At 41.2% G+C, this 20,215-nt stretch overlaps 1 protein-coding gene across 1 annotated transcript in view; it reads right to left on the bottom strand.

Annotated features, from left to right (window-relative positions):
- Nucleotides 1-20,215, bottom strand: part of LOC124780123 (Down syndrome cell adhesion molecule-like protein Dscam2) — a 372,570-nt gene that overhangs the window by 184,955 nt on the left and 167,400 nt on the right. Inside the window, exons 8-9 of the mRNA XM_047253757.1 lie at nt 19,280-19,418; nt 10,590-10,709 (exon numbers count right to left, since the gene is read on the bottom strand). Of these exons, the coding sequence (XP_047109713.1) occupies nt 10,590-10,709; nt 19,280-19,418 (259 nt within the window). The remainder of the gene's footprint in view (nt 1-10,589; nt 10,710-19,279; nt 19,419-20,215) is intronic.

The following is a 20,215-nucleotide window of genomic DNA, read 5'->3' as shown; positions in this document are numbered from 1 at the left end:
TATCCGGGCTGTTATGCCGTGGTCGGTTGATGAATTCTGTGTCGACACAGAATTCATCAACCGACCACGGCATAACAACCGGGATAATTATAATGGACATGATATTTCCGGCCGTGAAAGTCTACATTTTGGAATCATTAGTGTTGACACTGGAAAAGTATTAGACTTAGAGGTGACGTCTAAATATTGTTCTGCATGGTCCTTGAACAAGAAATATATTGATGCAGGTAAAGAAACAGAATGGCAAGAAGCCCATAAAGCTGTTTCTAGAAGAAATTATGCAGGCTCCAGTGGTGGGATGGAAGTTGCAGGTATGAAATTCATTTTCCATAGATCTTTGCAAAAGTATGGAGTAAGATATGTACAGCATTTAGGAGATGGAGACTCTAGTGCTTTCAAGAATGTAGTTGAAAGTCAGCCCTATGGAAAAGATTGCACTATTGAGAAACTGGTGTGCTTAGGCCATATTCAGAAGAGGATGGGTGGACGACTCCGAAGACTTGTTGCAGACAATAAAGGCAATCTACTAGAGGATGGGAAGCCACTGGGAGGTAATAACAGACTAACAAAGAAGAGAATTGACAGCCTACAAGTCTATTATGGTGCTGCAATTAGAAGTAACTTCACAGTATGAGGAAAGCAGTATGGGCCATTTGGTTTCATTACTTGTCAACAGACACTACACCTCAACATGGCCTCTGTTCTAACGAATGGTGCAAATTTTTGAAAAGTAAGGAATGTGGGGAAGCTTATACTCATAAAAATAACCTTCCTTATGAGGTTTAAATGGCCATTAAACCAACTTTTTGAGCACTGGCTTCACCAGAACTGCTAGAAAAACATTTGCGTGGGAAAACACAGAACCAAAATGAATGTTTCAATGCTTGGAAAATATGTCCAAAAACTGTATTTCCAATTTGGTGGTGAAGATTTCTATTGGAAGCTGCAGCAGTGTTTAATGATGGGAATGTGGCAAGACTTCACATCCTCAGCAAGTTGGGCTTTACACCTGGAGTCTTCACTGAGCAGATACTGCAGATCATCGATAAGTAAAGAATTGCGAAGGCGGAGACTTCAGTCCAGAACATACAAAAAATTGCTAGGCAAAGGAGCAGAGAAGCTAAATGAGCTGTAGAGGATGATGAGGAAGAAATGGAATATGGATATGGGCAGTTTTAGCTAAGGCATGATAGATTATTATTTTTTTTTTTTTTTACATCCAAAATTTAAATTGATTTTTCTGCAACTTAGGATTTTCTGCTTTCAGGAACACATATATCAGAAACTACTGGAAGGATTGCAATGAAATTTGGCACACCTATTCTTTTACTTTGAAGTAATATTTAAGTGGAACAAAATTTTAATCGAGATATTATACATAGTTTTGTGGTTGATAATATAGTGAAAAGTTTGCTTGTAAAAAAATGTTCGAATCCAGAATATCACAGAAAATAATAGCAATAATTTACCAAAAAGTTACTGCACTTAACTGTACAACTGTTGGTTTAGATTATTTTACCATTAAAAAAATTTACCAAATTTACCCCAAAATTATGAAAAACTGTACCTTTAAAATAATAATGCAATAAAAAATTCAAAATTATCTCACTGCATTAGATTGTTATTAAAAATTCTGAATTTAAAAAAAAATCATATTAGATCTCTATACATAAGTGTGCAAAATTTCAATGAGATTGAACAAAAAATGGCAAAGATATGGATTTACAAAAATATCAGTGCAAAACTGCCACTGTCTCCCCTTAAAGCTTTATTGCACATACATCTCCAGATCTTTGGATGAATGATTTGCAGTTTTTGTGGGATTTAGGAGAATTAAGTTCATTAGACCAGTTACTCTTTGAAATTCCCTACTATATTTCTGCATTGTTTCTTTTCCTTAAATTTATTGGCCGTGTGTTCAACATGTTTGGTTTTTCACCACTGGCACCAAATGTTCTGTCCATCCTAGCATCGCTGTGATGGTTAATGAATTCAGCAACGCCGTCGTCGTGTAAAATCGCTGAGAGTTCATCAAGAGAATCAGTAACTAGTTTAAAGCTTTCTCTCACTGTCTGCTCTCGATTCAAATGTCCTAACCTTAGCAGTCATAACTTATCTCGAACAGTCTTCCATGTCGCAATGACCTTATGCTTATTCAACTTTTTTTTATGTACTCAGAATGATCCATGTGTATGTCTCTCGTTTCTTAACCCTAGCATCTAACTCGTTGTTCATTTTCAGATGGATCTAGGCATACGTCTCTAGGTCCTTAACTTTACATCTGAGAGGCTGAAAACTTCCATCTATGCATACACGCATTCTCTGTTAATGCACACCTGTTCTCTCAGGCCGAGTGCATGACGTACAAGCGAACTTGTCCGTGGTATGATGTAAACTAACGCACTTATAACTGTTTTCACATCTACACAGGGTGAAAGAAGTTCGCGCACTCGGGTTTTGCAGCACAACTCCTCACATACCAGCGAAAAAAAAAATGTCTGTCACAAAATTTTGTCCGGCAGAAAAAGGACGTTAAAGAGTGGCAATCTGGCAGCACTGTAACCACTTGAATGGTAACTATCTCTGTGAGCACACATTAGCAGTGCACCGGATAGAGTTTTGGGTTAGCATGCAGGATGTCGAAGGTTCGATCCTGGGTCGGGTAGCATTTTTTCTATTTGCTGATTTCCTTCTGACATTTCATACTGTAACATACGCCGTTTCTTACTTAATAAATCTGTGGTTAGACAACTAAGAAATAGACAGTTGAAACAAGTGACCTGTCGTAGCACAGAATAACTACAAAAACAATATCAATTTCGAGATTCCAAATATGATAGCACAATATAATAACACAACATCTACTTGTGATTTATACTACATGTAATACGAGCGCTCATACATCGCACATTAGCAAGCAGGTCAATAATAATGTCCATAGTAATGACCGTATGACCCACAACCCGCCAGATCATACAACTCTGGACCTTTTGCAACAAAGCTGCATCCACGGTAGCACACGCTACCACTTCTTCCACATTTGTCGATGGAGTAGAGTACACGTGCCATTTCAGGTGTCCCCACAGGTCTGGCGAACACAGTGGCCATACAACTGGACCTCCATGCCCGAGCCATTTACCTGGAAATCTTCTGTCCAAATACTGTCACACATTAATTCGAGAGTGTGGAGGTGCACCATCACGTTGGAACCATATCCTCAGCCGAACATGTAGTGGAACATCTTCCAGCACATCACATAGTCAGTTTGAGAGAAGTGCGTGATACCTTCAATCAGTCAACTGGTCAGGCAACATGTAGGGGCCCGAACACCTGTTGCCCAATCTTCCAGCTCATACATTGATGCCAAACCATACTTGATATCATGGTCACGGGTGATATGCGGGTTGACCTTACAACAATCAAGGGCATTTTGCACACTGAAGACATTGTCCCAAGTGGATGCTGCTTCATCCAACCATATCATGGTGTTCACAAAGTCATAGTTGCCTTCCTGTTGTTGTTGGAACCATTCACAGAATTGCATCTGCTGATGACTATCTGCAGGATGCAGGTGTGACATGAAAGCATAATGATAGGGGTGCAGCTCATGGTCATGCAGCACATTTAATGATCGTGCGTTATGAGACACGCAGCTGCCTTGCTACTCTATGTGTGCTTCACTGAGTTTCCTGATGTATGACCTCCATAATAGCTTCCTCGGTAGCTGGAGCATGGCGAGTCCACGGACAGCCTCTGTCATGTAGCGGTGTAAGGAGAGAACTTGACTCCCAAAGGTGCAGCTCGAGATGACAAAAATTTTTTTTATCTGGATACCATTGAGGAGGATATCTAGCAGAATATTCATGAGTGGCAACACCACCCCAGTTATCAGATGCACCAAGGACCAGAAGCATATCCACATATTCATCGTTTGCATTTGCCATATGTTTGCCACACTGGTTTAGAGGTTTTCAATGAGAAAATGCGATACATGTACGCTTGTGCATTGGAGTCTGTCAGGGTTGCATTTTCCCACTCGCAACTAGTCCCACACATACAGTATAAACACACCTTCAGTCCTGCATGCTGTTCCACCTAATGTGCATTACCCCTCTGACAGATATTGTTCTGCATGATTCATCCCGACTAATGGTAATAGACATGATGTTTCCACAATCCAATCAATAACACAATAATAATAATAATAATAATAATAATGCATTCAGATATGTACTAAACATCATGCTGTCACCAGACTCAATGTTGAAAGGCATAATTAGTGGGACCATGGGGATAACACACATAAATAGTAACCGAGTTTGGACATTATTGCTAGTCCTGCTGGTAATGTAAAGTCCTAAGAAAATATAATGGACCTGAACAAGGCAAGAATAATAGACAGTACTAATCTATGGGGCCATTGGAGAAGGGTACAAAGAAAACAGGTTTCACATCTAGTAGATGAAGTGGTCTGAATAAATTCATATCCACCTTGTGGAAAGGGTTTCTTTCAAAGCTGACCAATCTTCCATTTCTACGATTGTAGTATGTAACTGCAAATGTTTTCTAGAGGACTGGCTGCAATCGCTGTTGACGATTAACATGTCAGATACCGTACCACCTGGACTACATTTACCAAATAAAAAAACAATGCCTCAAGCCAGGATCGAACCAATGATATCCTGCATGCTAACCCCATCTACATCTACGTGATTACTCTGCAATTCACATTTAAGAGCTTGGCAGAGGGTTCATGGAACCACAATCATACTATCTCTCTACCATTCCACTCCCGAACAGCGCGCGGGAAAAACGAACACCTAAACCTTTCTGTTCGAGCTCTGATTTCTCTTATTTTATTTTGATGATCATTCCTTCCTATGTAGGTTGGGCTCAACAAAATATTTTCGCATTCGGAAGAGAAAGTTGGTGACTGAAATTTCGTTAATAGATCTCGCCGCGACGAAAAACGACGTTGCTTTAATGACTTCCATCCCAACTCGCTTATCATATCTGACACACTCTCTCCCCTATTACGTGATAATACAAAACGAGCTGCCCTTTTTTGCACCCTTTCGATGTCCTCCATGAATCCCACCTGGTAAGGATCCCACACCGTGCAGCAATATTCTAACAGAGGACGAACGAGTGTAGTGTAAGCTGTCTCTTTAGTGGACTTGTTGCATCTTCTAAGTGTCCTGCCAATGAAACGCAACCTTTGGCTCGCCTTCCCTATAATAGTATCTATGTGGTCTTTCCAAATGAAGTTGTTTGTAATTTTAATACCCAGGTACTTAGTAGAATTGACAGCCTTGAGAATTGTACTATTTATCGAGTAATCGAATTCTAACGGATTTCTTTTGGAACTCATGTGGATCACCTCCACTTTTCGTTATTTAGCGTCAACTGCCACCTGCCACACCATACAGCAATCTTTTCTAATTCGCTTTGCAACTGATACTGGTCTTTGGATGACCTTACTAGACGATAAATTACAGCATCATCTGCGAACAACCTAAGAGAACTGCTCAGGTTGTCACCCAGGCCATTTATATAGATCAGGAACAGCAGAGGTCCCAGGATGCTTCCCTGGGGAACACCTGGTATCACTTCAGTTTTACTCGACGATTTGCCGTCTATTACTACGAACTGCGACCTTCCTGACAGGAAATCACGAATCCAGTCGCACAACTGAGATGATACACCATAGGCCTGTAGCTTGATTAGAAGTCGCTTGTGAGGAATGGTGTCAAAAGCTTTCCGGAAATCTAGAAATACAGAATCAACTTGAGATCCCCTGTCGATAGCGGCCATTACTTCGTGAGAATAAAGAGCTAGCTGCATTGCACAAGAACGATGTTTTCTGAAAGTCTATTCTCTACACTAGTTGTACAGCAGTACTAATACGTACTGACAGAGGTAGTTACCATACATGTGGTTGCAATGTTGCCAGATTGCCACTCTTTAACGTCCTTTTTTGCCAGTTGTACTCACTGGACGAAATTTTGTGAGAGACCTTTCGTTTATCGCTGGCATATGATGAGTTGCACTGAGAATTTCGCTTCACCCTGTAGATAAACAAACTCCTGGAAGATCCATCTACACCAGCCATCACTCAGTTTTATTGATTTATCAGCAACGAGAAACTTGGTACTATGTGTGATTCTAGCAATCTGTGCTTTTCTGTACAAAATCGTTTAATGACGTGTTGACTCCTATGTGGATCTGGTAAAGGTGTTTTTAAATTCAAATTGTGATGTTTGAAAGCTAAAATGAGATCTGAATTATCCTTCTCCAACCATTTTGGGATTTGAGAAAATGTCAACCATATGATGACCAAAACTTAAATATTATAGAATTTGATCCTGGTTTTCCACAGCAACATTGTCAAATATGAACAATATGTTTGGCTTTACTTTTTCTGGTGGAAGGTTTTGACTGCTTTTATTGAATGTTGTGTATGTTACATCATCGACATCTTGCATTATCTTTTGCAGTAACTGGTACTTGTGTGGAAACAGAGTTTTTGAAAATCTACATCTGGATGAGTTAGTAGCGACATGATAATATTTCTCTTACTGCTGCTGGATGGACCTGCAATTATCGCTCATATATTATCAGGTAGAAGTACCCCATTCTTCTTCTTCTTCTTCTGGTTTTCTTCCACGCCATCACAAGGATCAGTCACTTACAACAAAGTCCCGATGTTTCACTCAGACCTCCATGATGCAGGCTACATCAGGTTTTGGTGTGCAATGGGTTTTTATAGAAATATATATGTCAACAACTGAGCTGCAATATTCATGGGGTATATATACAAATAAAAGTACGGTCTATCATTCAATTTAACAATGACTGGAGACATTGTCTGGTGATGTAATTCAGAGAGTTGTGGCTGCTGCGGTATTCTAGACATTACAGTGAAAATACTGGTAGCTGTAACATTGTTATGAGGTATGAACAAAATAAAAACATGGTTTGCGGTAATAAATGTATTTTTATTCAACAGCCATACATTTGGTACACTACATCAAAAAAGCGAACTGGTTCTTTCTTTATCTGCACTCTTGTCCAGAGTTTAGCAAATAAAGCTTTCTTTTATGTGTAGAATTCAGTGTGTATTTCTGTCAGACTGATGGGTGTTCCTTTAATTTCTTTTATTGGCACCATATTGATACACTGTTCTGAATCTTCTGCATGCACACTACACACACAGAGAGAGCTCAGAGAATCTTTATACACAATTTGAACACACAGCAGCCCATGGTTCAGTCTTCCAGCACAGCCATAGGCTGAACAAGTTTGTAACAGTGGAGTCTTCCAGATAAATGGATCAGCTTGCAGATCTCACTATGAGTGCCGCATTGTAGTACAGTGATGTTATAGATAGCATCAGCAAAGCACAGCAAATGTCCAGGTTAATACTCGGAGGTCATCTGTTGATTGATGCAGGATTCTGCATAACACAATTCATTCCATTCCAACTCCATAAACTGCACTTTAACACTTCTCGATGCATTTTCAATGTCTGACACCACAACACCTTGGTCACTTTTCAGTGAGGCTTCCGCTCTTTTCTTAAAATGTATCCATACGCGGTCTCTCCGGCCATTTTTAAAATTATATCAATTTGCGGTCTCTCTTGTCAACAATACTTTGGTGCAGACATTCCCTGCTACCACAAATATTTCCAACATGACAAATATTAATTATTCCTACTTAATCCTGTTAATAAAATATAAACATCTTTCATAAATTGTGATTTGACAATAGACAATAGAAATATACACATCTTACAAACTGAACTAGGGAGAGGTGACAAAAAAGAGTATCCCTTTATCCAGCATGATGGGGCAGGATTGGGGGAGGAGAGAGATAGGGGTTTCTCAGAAGGACAGATTATCACCAAGGTGTCATAAATCGATTAGCATAACAATAGGTTAAGGGGAGAGGAGATGGATAATTTACCCCTGAATGTATGGTTGACCCTGAATGTATGCAACCCACACAATATTTGCGCAGAACCCCCTTTGCCTCACTACTGTCACAACAGTGTGACCGGACAATGCATATACTCAGAGTCGAATCCTGGTGGAAACTATGGGTCTGCAGCCCCCTACCTCCCTCATAGTTACACCTGTTTCTTCCTAATATAAAAAAAAGCTATTGCCGTAAGATAGTAGGTTAAGAAAACACCTTCGTTTACTGTACAGACATCTGAGATACAAATTTCTATGAACTCGGCCCCTTCCTGTCCCCTGCAGACCAAAAATCTGGACTCGACTCCGTATATACTACTAACGTGATGTATATTTTGACATTGCGTATAACAACTCGCCCTGAGCATTGGGCGATTGTATTGTTCCAAAGGGAGGCTGCATCAGTTATTTGTAGTCTAAATGGCTGTGCACTTCGAGAGTTCTTGTTTCTGTGCTTTTATTACATAGCATGGTCCCCCCGTCTTCGTGCACCGTAGGTGCAGGGAAGTTCTTCAGAATCCGGCACGTGTCGTTACATGCGATGCCGTTAAATTTATGTCGTAAGAGGCAAAGAAGAAGGCAAATCTCTCATTAGAAAATATGCTTGAGATGGTTTCAGGAACTATAGCGGTTCCAGGAGCACAATAAGGAGAATAAAGTTGAAGAGGGAGAAAAGAAAGAAGTACTTCTCATGGCTTAACTATTTCAGGAAAAGAAGGGGAAGAAAATTTCACATTTAGGTAACATCGTTAAACAGGTCATCAAGGGACTGACGTATTATTTCCACATGATACATATTATTTACTTTAAGTGTCACTGTTGTAGTGAGTGATGTTGTCACTATGCTACATTTTTATCTCTTTTTTGTTTTGAGAGGTTTCCTTTAAGCAGCACACAGTTGGACTTATTTTGCTTTGGTTCACCCTCTGTTTACCAGACTGTTTCCCTTTCGGTACTTTAGTGAAGAACTATCGACTCTGAACTTATGTACTCGTAAACTTATTGGTCGTGCTGGCATAACCTGTTACTATAAGGGTGGTTTGAAAGGTTCTCGGAATCACGACGAGAAGTCAGCGCTAGCGCAACATGTTGTTCACGTGATATTCATTGGACTGTTGCCTGTAAACACGTGCCACGTCAGTGCTCTTGGAGCCGGCCGGTGTGACCGAGCGGTTCTAGGCGCTTCAGTCCGGAACCACGCTACTGGTACGGTCGCATATTCGAATCCTGCCTCGGGCATGGATGTGTGTGATGTCCTTAGGTTAGTTAGGTTTAAGTAGTTCTAAGTCTAGCCGACTGATGACCTGAGATGTTAAGTCCCATAGTGCTTAGAGCTATTTGAACCAAGTGCTCTTGGAAGAGAGCTGTGGCGGTGACGTGACTCTGTTGTTGTTCCCGGATAATGGTTTGCGACGGTGGAAAAAAAAAAAAATCGAGATTCGAGCAGTGGTTAAGTACTTCGTAAAGAAAGGTATGAAAGGAAAGGACATTCACGCCGATTGCGAGAATACACTGGGGGACTGTGCTCCTTCATATTCAACTGTTGCCAAGTGGACGAATGAATTTAAATTTGGTCGGGAGGGCTCAGATGAAGATCCGCGCAACGGTCGGCCAAGATGTGTCACTACTCCAGAAATCATTGCAAAAGTGCACAAAATGGTCATGGATGATCGCCGATTGAAAGTGAATGAAATGACTCACGCTTGCCAGATGTTATCTGAAAGGGTATATCACATTTCAACTGAAGAATTAGAAATGAAAAAATTATCTGCAAGATGGCTGCCGCGACTCTCGACGCTGGATCAAAAACATGTACCGTCGCCATGGCAAATTACACGAACTAAGGTATGAATTGTTGCCACACCCGCCTTATTCACCTGATATGGCTCCGTCAAACTTCCATCTCTTCCCAAAACTGAAAAGTTTTTCTTGGTGAACGAAGATTCAATTCAAACGAAGAATTGATAGCCGGAGTTGATAACTATTTTGCAGGCCAGGAGGAAACTCATTTTCAAGGTGGGATCAAGACATTGGAACAGCATTGGACCATGTGCATTAATCTACAAGGAGACTAGAATGAGATTTTCACTCTGCAGCGGAGTGTGCGCTGATATGAAACTTCCTGGCAGATTAAAACTGTGTGCCGGACCGAGACTCGAACTCGGGACCTTTGCCTTTCGCGGGCAAGTGCTCTAGAGTGGTAGAGCACTTGCCCGCGAAAGGCAAAGGTCCAGAGTTCGAGTCTCGGCCTGGCACACAGTTTTAATCTGCCAGAAAGTTTCATACAAGGAGACTACATTGAAAAATAGAAGAAAAAGTTTTAGTGATATAAGTACTGTTTTTCTATTCCGTTCCGAGAACTTTTCAAACCACCCTCGTACTATTGTTACGCGATTTCACCTACCGCGCGATGGCCGTTCACGACGGAGATTCCCGACCGCCACCGCCGTCCCTTCCCCTAGTGCGCAGTCTGCGCAGGTACGAGGAGTTAACTTGTTTTGTGTGCACTGTACGTCAGGTGCCAATACGATTAAATTAAAAAAAAAAACATCTTTTGGGCCCTGGTGCAGGGCAACGTAGCTGTCGCTGGGAATGAGTTGTTTAACTTACCATGTCCGCGTAGCCAGGTAACGGCAGGCTGAGGAAACCCATGCGCCTGGCAGTGGACGGAGAGCCGGTTGCCCGCCAGAACCGAGGTGTCCCTGGGCTCCATCAGCCACTGCGGCGCCACTGAAACAAAACACACACACACACACGGTTAGATTAGATTAGATTAGTACTTGTTCCATATATCATGAATACGACACTTCGTAATGATGTGGAAGGTGTCAGGTTAATAAAATGTGTCTATACAAGATATTACATTACAAAAAATATTACATGACACGCAATTTTTTTGTGGAGGTTGGGAAATTACCCACTTACTATATCCAAAAATTCATCTAATGAGTAGAAGGAGTTGCCATTAAGAAATTCTTTTAATTTCCTTTTAAATGCTATATGGCTATCTGTCAGACTTTTGATGCTATTAAGTAAGTGACCAAAGAGTTTTGTGGCAGCATAATTTACCCCCTTCTGAGCCAAAGTTAGATTTAACCTTGAGTAGTGAAGATCATCCTTTCTTCTAGTGTTGTGGCCATGTACACTGCTATTACTTTTGAATTCGTTCGGATTGTTAATAACAAATTTCATACGTGAATATATATATTGTGAGGCTACAGTGAAGTTTCTAGCTCTTTAAATAAGTGTCTGCAGGATGATCTTGGATGAGCTCCAGCAATTATTCTGATTATACGCTTTTGTGCAATGAACACTCTTTTACTCAATGATGAGTTACCCCAGAATATGATGCCATACGCAAGCAGAGAATGAAAATAGGCGTCGTAAGCTAATTTACTCAGATGTATATCGCCAAAATTTGCAATGACCCTAATAGCATAAGTAGCTGAACTCAAACGTTTCAGCAGATCCTCAGTGTGTTTTTTCCAGTTCAACCCATCAATGCATATACCTAGAAATTTTGAATATTCTACCTATTTCTGATGGAAGTCTATATTTATTAATGGGGTCATTCCATTTACTGTGTGGAACTGTATATAATGTGTTTTGTCAAAGTCACGCCTTTCCTTAGAGGGCTACCCTGCTTTGCTCGCTTACTTATTTATGCGAACATATGTTAGTTAGGAAAAGGAATAAAATCTATCTACACTGAAAAAAAAAACAAAGAAAAGGAATAAAATTTACCTACAGTGAAAAAAACAAAGTATATATGTTTCTTGAAGTGTAAATACGGCACGGTAAGGTGCCACATTTTCGTATAGCTAAGGAAATCTAAGGATATGGTTGTTTAAAAATCAGCCGAAAGATCCCAAACACATAAGAGTTTTTGGTTATGTATAACCTAATATAGCGGAATATTGCGCATTTTGGAGAGAGTGGGCAATTTCAGATAGCGTGCTTCCTAATTCTATACAGAGCTATTTCATAAAGAAAATTCGAGACGGCATATCTAGAAGAATACGGTTTTATTGTAAAAAAAGTACAAAAAATAATATTGAGATATTCCAATTTGATTACAGCAGTGATATGCTTATAATTACATTGAGGCTATCATTTGCAGTTTTCAACTTTGTACATCTTCTAGCCATGTTTTCAATGTTTTCAGTCACAGCACACAGTTCATGCACCCAACGCAAACATCTGCATGTCTGCAAAAGAAACTCAATGATGGTGCTCCGCTTGGAAAGCACTTCCGTTAGAAACGCCATTTTGAAGGCCGAGTATAGCCCGCCGCCTGTCGTAACTTCATGAAACGATAGAGGAGTAAGCGGGAAATTTCGCAATGTCTCACAACCACTTTCGTATTTTTTTTTTCAACCGAAATTGGCCAAGAAACAAAAGTGTTGCGTTACTTATCGAAACACCCCACGTATCAAGTATAATCGTTTACAAATTCACATCCGCCTGTTATGGATCACTTGTTCAAAAAAATGTTCAAATATGTGTGTAATCTTATGGGACTTAACTGCTAAGGTCATCAATCCCTAAGCTTACACACTACTTAACCTAAATTATCCTAAGGACAAACACACACAACCATGCCCGAGGGAGGACTCGAACCTCCGCCGGCATCAGCCGCACAGTACATGACTGCAGTGCCTTAGACCGCTCGACTAATGCCGCGCGGCGTGGACCAATTGTAAACAAGACAGTGGGCACTTTGCGGATTCGAAACAAGTACTTGTAGTTTTCGATTGCTTTTATGAGTCGCCCTTCGAATCCCACCCCCAACACACTAGCACGGATGAAATGTTGACGGAACTGTCAGTAATCAATCTAGCAAACACAAAACTTGTCCATTTGACACTAACATCATTTCGTTCCCATTGATCTACATCTACTGTATACCTGGCAAAGTACTGTGAATGAATGGAAGTGGGTACTTGCAACAGTACCACATGTTAGGGTCACGTATTGAGCGCAAGAAGAATGATTGCTAAAATGTCTCTGTGCGCACTCTAACGACTAGTATTTTAAAACTATTTTTTGTAAAATTATTATATCGTAAATTTTATGTATTCGTCACTGATGCAGTTATCTATATTATGAAGTCGGTTAAGTCACTTATTTTGTTAGCAAACAGTTGCCCCATTACACCACGGCCCCAGCACTGCCTAGCAGTTTATTCTGCTTCTATCATCCTTGAGCCTTGAAGGCAGTTTGCACTAGCGTATTGTAAAGGAATTTTGACTATAGTACGGTTAAATTTACTTGATAGTTCACACTTCACGCGTTGGTTTCCTCCAATCAGATCGTTCCGTGTCACGCACGAACCTTTCGCCGTTGACATACTGCCACAACAATTGGTCTTTTCACTGCGAGTTCCTTGTCCAGCTTTCTTTCTTGATGTGTTTGGATCCAGAATCTTGTGTCTGGCCCTTTAATTTCGTATTTAATCATACATGGTAACCACACCAAAGATAACACGTAAGCACGTGCACACACACACACACACACACACACACACACACACACACACACAAACACACACACACACAACAGCGGTGAAGAAATACACACGTTTCATACACAGCGGCCGGCCGTTGTGGCCGAGCGGTTCTAGGCGCTACAGTCTGGAACCACGCGACCGCTACCGTCGCAGGTTCGAATCCTGCCTCGGGCATGGGTGTGTGTGATGTCCTTAGGTTAGTTAGGTTTAAGTAGTTCTCAGTTCTAGGGGACTGATGACCTCAGAAGTTAAGTCCCATAGTGCTCAGAGCCATCTGAGCCATACACAGCTCTAACTAAACACTAATGTATCCATCCGCAGAAGATGCGATTCAGCATCACATATACAGTTATTGCAATCACAGAGATCGGCTTACGCTAGAAAGCTTCGCACGACGGTGCGTAAAGCCGAGTTTTAGACAGCTGCAATTCATCGTTGTGACAGAGTCAATAGAGTCATAAATATAAAAGCTCACACAGTGTCATGGTTAGTGCAGTTGTTAAGCTCCGCATGACATTGCGTGGAGCCGATTTTAGAAGGGTGCAATTCATTTATGCAACACGGTCAGCAGAGTCATAAATATAACAGCTCACACAGCGTCATGGTTAGTGCAGCTGTTTGCGAACAAACCTGATGTGTAGGAGGCTGTTGGTTCGAATATTGTCACAAGCACTAAAATATTTTTATTTCTAAATCTAATAAATTGACTGATTCTTACGCTTATTCAATTACTTAGTTCAAACGTATTTTTTTTTCCTAATACTTTGTGGCGTCATTTTTATCACTGTTTTGATTGTTTTACTTGGTCTTAATTTTCTTCCTACCATTCTGTTTTTTTTTTTTACTTTTTTATTTTTTTATGGAATGCTTCCACTGTGGCCTATAATCTGCAACCCAGTGCCAACCAGGAGTGCTCATCGGTTGGTTATGCAGCAGCTCGTGTAGCCATTGTAAGGATAGTCTCAGGTAACCGATGATGGCTACAAGTTACTGTTTAGCGTTGAAACTGAAATGTTTCTGTCTTCAGTTTGCTAATAGGGATTAGCTTTGATCGACGTGAAGAAAACGGTCGTAATATTAGTTCTGCCGCAGATTCTTGACCGCTGTTTCCTCAGATATACTGCACATCACGAGGTTGTGCTTAGCCTAGGACATGAGTTTAAATTCAGAGCTACAAAACGCGTCGTCTGCCGCAGTTCAGTCACTGATCACTTTAAATTAGCTGTCGCATTTCTCTCACATCCCGCCGCAGCAGCTTCTGGCTTTGTTCGCGTTACATATTAACACCATTTTTGAAGTGACCTGCCGGACCGTCAAGTAATTTTAATCGGCTTATAGACACCGTGTATCCATTTGGACTGTATTCATTGGGCTACATCTACGTCTACATACTTACTCCGCAATCCACCATACGGTGCGTAGCGGAGGGTACTTTGTACCACAACTAGCGTCTTCTCTCCCTGTTCCACTCCCAAACAGAACGAGGGAAAAATGACTGCCTATATGCCTCTGTACGAGTCATAATCTCTCTTATCTTTGTGGTCTTTCCGCGAAATGTAAGTTGGCGGCAGTAAAATTGTACTGCAGTGAGCCTCAAATGCTGGTTCTCTAAATTTCCTCAGTAGCGATTCACGAAAAGAGCGCCTCCTTTCCTCTAGAGACTCCCACCCGAGTTCCTGAAGCACTTACGTAACACTCGCGAGATGATCAAACCTACCAGTAACAAATCTAGCAGCCCGCTTCTGAATTGCTTCTGTGTCCTGCCTCAATCCGACCTGATCCCAAATGCTCAAGCAGTACTCAAGAATAAGTTGTATTAGTGTTTTATAAGCGGTCTCCTTTACAGATGAACCACATCTTCCCAAAATTCTACCAATGAACCGAAGACGACTATTCGCCTTCCCCACAACTGCCATTACATGCTTGTCCCACTTCATATCGCTCTGCAATGTTACACCCAAATATTAAATAGACGTGACTGTGTCAAGCGCTATACTACTAATGGAGTGTTCAAACATTATGGGATTCTTTTTCCTATTCATCTGCATTAATTTACATTTAACTATGTTTAGAGTTAGCTGCCATTCTTTACACCAATCACAAATCCTGTCCAAGTCATCTTGTATCCTCCTAGAGTCACTCAACGACGACACCTTCCCGTACACCACAGCATCATCATAAACAGCGGCATATTGCTATCCACCCTATCCAAAAGATCATTTATGGAGATAGAAAACAACAGCGGACCTACCACACTTCCCTGGGGCACTCCAGATGATACCCTCGCCTCCGATGAACACTCACCATCGAGGACAACGTACTGAGTTCTATTACTTAAGAGGTTCTATTACTTAAGAGGTATTATTATGACTTTAAATATCTGATAAGCCTTAAATCATATTTTACTTTTCATATCTGGTTCCACTTAATCGTGAAAGTGTAACAAGTCTTGTATTTCTATTGATACCAGTTTTGTTTTTATATTTTTTATACGCTTTGATAAAGAAGTAAGACGAGATGCGTTAAGGCCCTTTACAATAAAAAAATTTTGGTCAAGACAGCTGAAAGTGTTTAAATCGCCCCTTGTCTCACGCCGCTTGGGGTAGCCGCGTGGTCTAGGCGCCTTGTCACGATTCGCGCGGCTGCTCCCGTCGGAGGTTCTAGTCCTCCCTCGGGCATGGGTGTGTGTGTAGACCTTAGCGTAAGTTAGTCTAAGTCTGATTAAATAGTGTGTAAGACTAGGGACCGATGACCTCAGCAGTTTGGTCCTATAGGAAGTTACCGCCATTTTTCTCCTTGTCTCACAGTGCTTTTATGCAAATTGTAATTTATAGATGAACTACGCTTTCCCAAAATTCTCCCAATAAATCGAAGTCTACCATTTGCCTGCCACTGATCTTCAACGCTTGCTCCATTTCATGGAGGTCTGCAATGTCATGTTTACATAATTAATAGTCGTGCCTGCGTCAAGAAGATTGTCACAAATGCTGTATTCGAATATTACAGGAATGTTTTTCCTACTCGTCTGAATTAATTGACGTTTTTCTACATTTAGAAGAAGTTGTCTCTTAGCATACCTAATAGAAATTCTGCCTAAGCCATCCTGTACGGTATTCTACGGTCAAACAACGATGACACGTGCCCAACTTTTAATAGTCTGCAGTGGGGCTCTGTGTCAAACACTTTTCGAAATTATGAGTATGGAATCTGTCTGTTGCCCTTCATCCATGGTTCGCGGGATATTGTATGAGAAAAAAGAGCAAGTTGAGTTTCGGCACGGATTTCCAAAGCACAGGCTATCTAAATCAGTGCCATTTTGTGGACAGAACGTTTTCTGTCTCAATGAACTTTATTATTTTCGAACTTAGGATTTGCTCATGAATTCTACAGCAGATCGATATTAAGAATATTGGTCTGCAATTTTGTGGGTCCGTTCTTTTACTCCTTTTGCGTACCCGAGTCACCTGCGTAGTCCTTTGGGTTGGCGCTGGGCGAGAGAGTCACGATTAACGCAAACTAATTAAGGGGCCACTGACCCTTAACAGCGAATTTGATTCCATCCAAAACTGGATATTTACTTGTTTTCAACTCTTTCAGTTGCTTATCAATGACCGCGATGTCTGTTCCTATGTGCTCTTTACGGAAGTTTATGCGACGGAACCATCCACAAGTTGATGGTCGAAGATACAACATCGTTGTTGGAGGTAGTCTGCGAAAACCACAGATGTTGGCCACTGATGAATCGTATATACGTCTGGAGTTAACCCCGTCAGCGTCAGTTAAGGCCTGAAGATGGCGTACTGAAGCACCGAAACTGATATCCATATAGTAAATCATATCGTGAAGACGGCTATAGATGTTCAATTTTATTATATAAGTGAACGGACGAAGTACCTAAAACTGCTTCCTCAGCACTTACTCCTCCGCTAAGCTTGTTAATGAAGCCTTAGTGTCACAGTATTATTTCCAAGTTCCGTTGACATTGCACCAATCGTTCACACACACACACACACACACACACACACACACACAAGAAACACATGTGGTATACAGAATATCAAATCAATCACCTTTCTAAATTTATAAATTGTTATTTTATTGGGGTGCCAGTTTCGCGCAATATATTACCCCATCTTCAGCCCCCTGGAGGATGTGTAGGAAGATTCCCAACTCTGGTCCAGTCAAAATAGGGGCCAGCGTTCAGTAAATGATATCCGTAGATTTATACCTGAGACAGAGATTGTAATCGTATTGTCATATCGCTGGTTTAGTTGTGGAGTATCTTTGCGGGCAGCCGCATCTGCAGTGTCGAGCACGGAAAACGGAACTGTTATGTTGTGTAGTGTGTAGCTCTGCATGTGACAGGCATTGTTAGTACGGAAATTGAAGTATTGATGCAAGTGCTATTACAGTAAAGTGATGAAATATGGAAATGATTGAGAGGAAAGTGCGTCAAGAAGTAATTAAAAAATTAGCAGTGCTGCTGATAACGCATTTGTGTATCCTCTCGTTACGTGTCGTACCGTATAGTATCGATCATCCGCGCCGTGTTCGGTCTCCAACAATGAACTAATGTGAATCAGTAATACTATTTACCACAAAAGAGAGCATTTAAGTGCCAGTGTCTTGTAGCGAGCGTGAGGACGTTGAGTTCGATCATCGCGTTTCCGCATTATCAACAATCAACCGCGCCGCGACGGTTACGCGCACGCTCGTACAACTGAGAACTGTGAACTGTAAATTTAACTTTGTGAACAGTGTTAAAATATCATTGTTAGTGTCAAGGAGGACTGGTACCAAATATCTGTGTATGCGTGACGAGCGTAAGAACTTTCGTGCGGTCATTCGACTTCCGCATCATCAACAATCACCCGCGTCCTGTCGGTTACGCGTACGCTCGTCCGAATGATGTTGTGGACTGTTAATCATCCATTAACTGGGATAACCATTCTGAATTAGAATGTAAACAGTGAAACCTGCGACTTTCTTTTATCGTCTTAGAATATAGTTGTTCATACCAGACATAGAACAGACCGAGCGAGGTGGCGCAGTGGTTAGCACACTGGACTCGCATTCGGGAGGACGACGGTTCAATCCCGTCTCCGGCCATCCTGATTTAGGTTTTCCGTGATTTCCCTAAATCGTTTCAGGCAAATGCCGGGATGGTTTCATTGAAAGGGCACGGCCGATTTCCTTCCCAATCCTTCCCTAACCCGAGCTTGCGCTCCGTCTCTAATGACCTCGTTGTCGACGGGACGTTAAACACTAACTACCACCACCACCACCACATAGAACAGTGTTGTGTTTGGTCGTTGAGTGGCTCCCCTAACTCGCTTGCTTATTTCGATAGAGAATTTCAGGCAAGCCAGCTGTGGACCAGAATAGTACGACCGCCACGGTATTATCACGTACGTGGTGTGGATAGGGCGCATGGTCGAAACGACAACCAGTTTAATAGTACCACACCCATTTGTACACCCGGGCGTGTTACAAGATCACTTCAAATGTCACCTATCGACCTGAAGTAGAAATCTATGGATACCAGTCACTGAATGCTGGCTCCTGTTTTGAACTCTAGGAAGTGCGAATCTTCGTACTCCTCGGTAGGTGGCCAGAAGATGACGTAATATGTCGCCGAAACTGGTCGGCCAATAAAAAAACAATTTGGAAATTTAGACGGCTGAAATGTGTTAGATCTGATATTCTGTACTGAACAGCCGTGGTCCAGCAACAATATGTGAAAAGATGGACTACAGAGAGATGTGGTATACGCCCAGCGCTTTGACCCTACCTTTGACCTGCAGCTGGGCCGAGTGGTTGGTGCTGGCTGCGTTGTTGGAAACGACGCACGTGTAGGTACCACTGTGCTGCGAGGAAACTTTGCTGAACACCAGAAGGCTGATGAACTCGCTCACTTCTTTCTCACTCACCTACCGAGAGAGGAGCAGGATAATTATTACATCGCAGTAGTCACACCTCGAGAAATAACAGTGATAGAATTAAGTACAGGAAATAGTATCCCTAGACAATCAATACAGTGCTCTTCAATGAAAGCAGATACAAAATGTATACAGCGTAACGTAGATAGGAATTTGAAAATGTGTGCTATTAGATTAGCTGGCTGATTTGTTTCTAGTCAGCCAGTAACATAACACACAAAGATGGAACTATTTGTGTGGACGTTCTCACAGTATCAAGATCAATAATTAGAAATCTACTGCACTTCCCAATCGCTTTCAAATACAGGCACTTAGGCATGACAGGAAATTATGTCCCACTTAGTAACCACAAACACTCCTGCTTCATTATGTCTTAATATAAATCAGTCAGTGATCAATTTAGCATTATTTTAAATTTTTGCGTTGGAAATTAGATAAGCATTTGGATAAGTTTGGTGGAATTTTTTACTGTGATCTAAGCCATTTCTCACATTCTTATGCATAAAACCAACGGAAGTAGGAAAGGACATTAAAAAATGAATCTGTTTTTTCCCTTGCGAAATATGGTGTGGTGGCATCGATGTTATGATGAGATATCGAAAAATACACTGATGTGTCCGAAACATCGATGTGTTTCGCAACACAATACTGATACGCCTGAAACAGAAAAAAAAACAGATAATTTCATAATGTCTAGAACATTTTGTTAGGAATGACAAGTGTGTAATAAAAAAATTTAGTTCTTCAAAAATCCCAATATTTCTTCTCTACGCATTGCGACAATAAAT

Source organism: Schistocerca piceifrons, chromosome 1 (genome assembly GCF_021461385.2).
Source record: "Schistocerca piceifrons isolate TAMUIC-IGC-003096 chromosome 1, iqSchPice1.1, whole genome shotgun sequence".
NCBI classification, from domain to species: domain Eukaryota; kingdom Metazoa; phylum Arthropoda; class Insecta; order Orthoptera; family Acrididae; genus Schistocerca; species Schistocerca piceifrons.
Note: the sequence above shows the minus strand (reverse complement) of the source record. Positions and strands in the feature narration are given on the sequence as shown.